The sequence below is a fragment of the Cotesia typhae genome, unplaced genomic scaffold (assembly GCF_013202065.1).
Source record: "Cotesia typhae breed Kobodo isofemale line unplaced genomic scaffold, CoteBio_Ctyphae scaffold_152, whole genome shotgun sequence".
Classification (NCBI taxonomy): domain Eukaryota; kingdom Metazoa; phylum Arthropoda; class Insecta; order Hymenoptera; family Braconidae; genus Cotesia; species Cotesia typhae.
This window is the reverse complement of record NW_027423776.1, coordinates 1,940,268-1,941,996: the sequence shown is the minus strand read 5'-3', so window position 1 is coordinate 1,941,996 and position 1,729 is coordinate 1,940,268. Positions and strand designations below refer to the sequence as shown.

Sequence of the window (1,729 nt, the reverse complement as noted above, 5' to 3'; positions counted from 1 at the left end):
TGATAAATAATGCAGGGGAAGTTACCGTCCCTTGCTGAAACCCTTCTAGTATGTTAAATACCAAAGTTGAAAAGTTGATTCCACCCCAGGTTATAAAAGATTTTCCGTGGACCATATCATAAATAAGTAAGATCAGCTTGAATGGAAAATTCAGTGTAATTAGAACGTAGATAAGTCCGTTCAACCAGACCGAATCGAAGGCCTTTTCGAGATCGATTAAAACAGTTCCAACTAGCTTCCCATTTAACAGATGCCTGTTGATGTAGGAAGAAAATTTATTGATAGTGTGGACGGTGGAGTGTCGCGCTCTAAAACCAAATTGGTGTCCGGTATGATTTTGTTTTCATCAGCATGTGACATGAGTTGATCTTTGATGAGTTTTTCATAAATTTTACTTAAGTTGTTTGTTAGGCTGATGGGTCTGTTGCTAGCTGGCACTGAATGATCTTTGTTCTTCTTTTTTATCGGTATAACTTTTGTTCTTTTCCATCTGGTTGGATAATAGGAGAGATTGAACGAGTTATTGATAATTACTGTGTAGTCTTTCATGAGCGCAGTAGGTAGATGTTTTAAGACAATCATTGGGATGTTATCCAGTCCAGATGATGTTTTGTTTTTTGCCTTTTTCAATAATACAGCTACTTGAATGTAAGAGTAGAGGTATTTTGGAGTATCCTGCTTTTGAGTAGGATAGTATGCTGGATTGTTTTTGGCGAAGTTTGTATGTGAGAAGTTGTATGTTCGGTAGCTCTGCAATCTTGATTTTATATTATCAGCTGCATTATCTGCTAGTTGTTTTATATGAGTTCCCTGGTTCGTGTGCCTAGGTGAATTAATTAACTCAAAGTATTTCCCGACTACATTTAATTTCACTGTAGGTTCAGTTATAAATATTGTGTCAGTGTTTCCTGCTGGAGAAGTATTGTTTAAAATCTCAGAGTTGATGAGTATGTTATCTTTTTTACAAACTTTCAGTGTATCGATTCTAGGTGGTTCTTTGTAACGGAAATGTCTATTAATATTAGGAAAGAACTTTGATGAATCTTTATAATTGATATTTTTAGCCAAGGCTTCCCAATAAGCAGTTTCAGACTTTTTAAATTCGGAAGATAATTTTTTATTGATGTTTTTTATGAGAGTCTTGATGTGTTCTGTATTATTATTGCACTTAAAAAGTTCAACAACTAGGATAGATTTATGTTTATGTAGTTTTTTGATTTTAGAATTTACGTATTTTTGGCAACCTCTTTTAGTGTCTTTCTTAATTCTTGGGACTGTGGATTCGATGGCTTCTAATATTTGCTCTTCTAATTTTAATATGTTGTCATCAATTTCTTTAATTGTTAGATTTCTGTCATATGGAAGATATTCTGTGACCGTGTTGTCGAGATGTTCTGCAAATTTGGTCCAGTTTGTTTTCTTATAATTGTATCTAATCATTGGTGTTATAGGATCTGTTAATCCGAGAAGTATATCCTGGCAGTCAATGAAGAAGCTGATGGCATTATGGTCACTGTCGTATGGGAGAGTAACCAGCTTTTCGTTGTTTTAAGGGGAAGGTATGATCCTGCGCTTGGGAAGGTTGATTTGTCAGCTGTGTAGTGTGTGGTTTTGTTTTATATGTTCTTATCCAAGATCCAGCTGTTGAGTAAGGCTCCTCTTTCATTAATTGTACTGTCTCCCCAGAGGGTGTTTCTAGCGTTTAGGTCACCCGCTAAGATGAAATAGT

General features: G+C 35.4%; 1 protein-coding gene across 1 annotated transcript; it reads right to left on the bottom strand.

Moving 5' to 3' along the window:
• Window positions 1-243: 243 nt before the first annotated feature.
• On the bottom strand, window positions 244-1,440 carry LOC141535960 (uncharacterized). Its single transcript, XM_074256148.1, has one exon. The coding sequence runs from the start codon at window positions 1,438-1,440 to the stop codon at window positions 244-246; it is 1,197 nt and encodes a 398-aa protein (XP_074112249.1).
• Between the last annotated feature and the right edge of the window lie 289 nt (window positions 1,441-1,729).

Coding starts and splice junctions, on each gene's coding strand:
- LOC141535960 (XM_074256148.1), bottom strand. CDS start 1,440: ATGATTAGATACAATTATAAGAAAACAAACTGGACCAAATTTGCAGAA.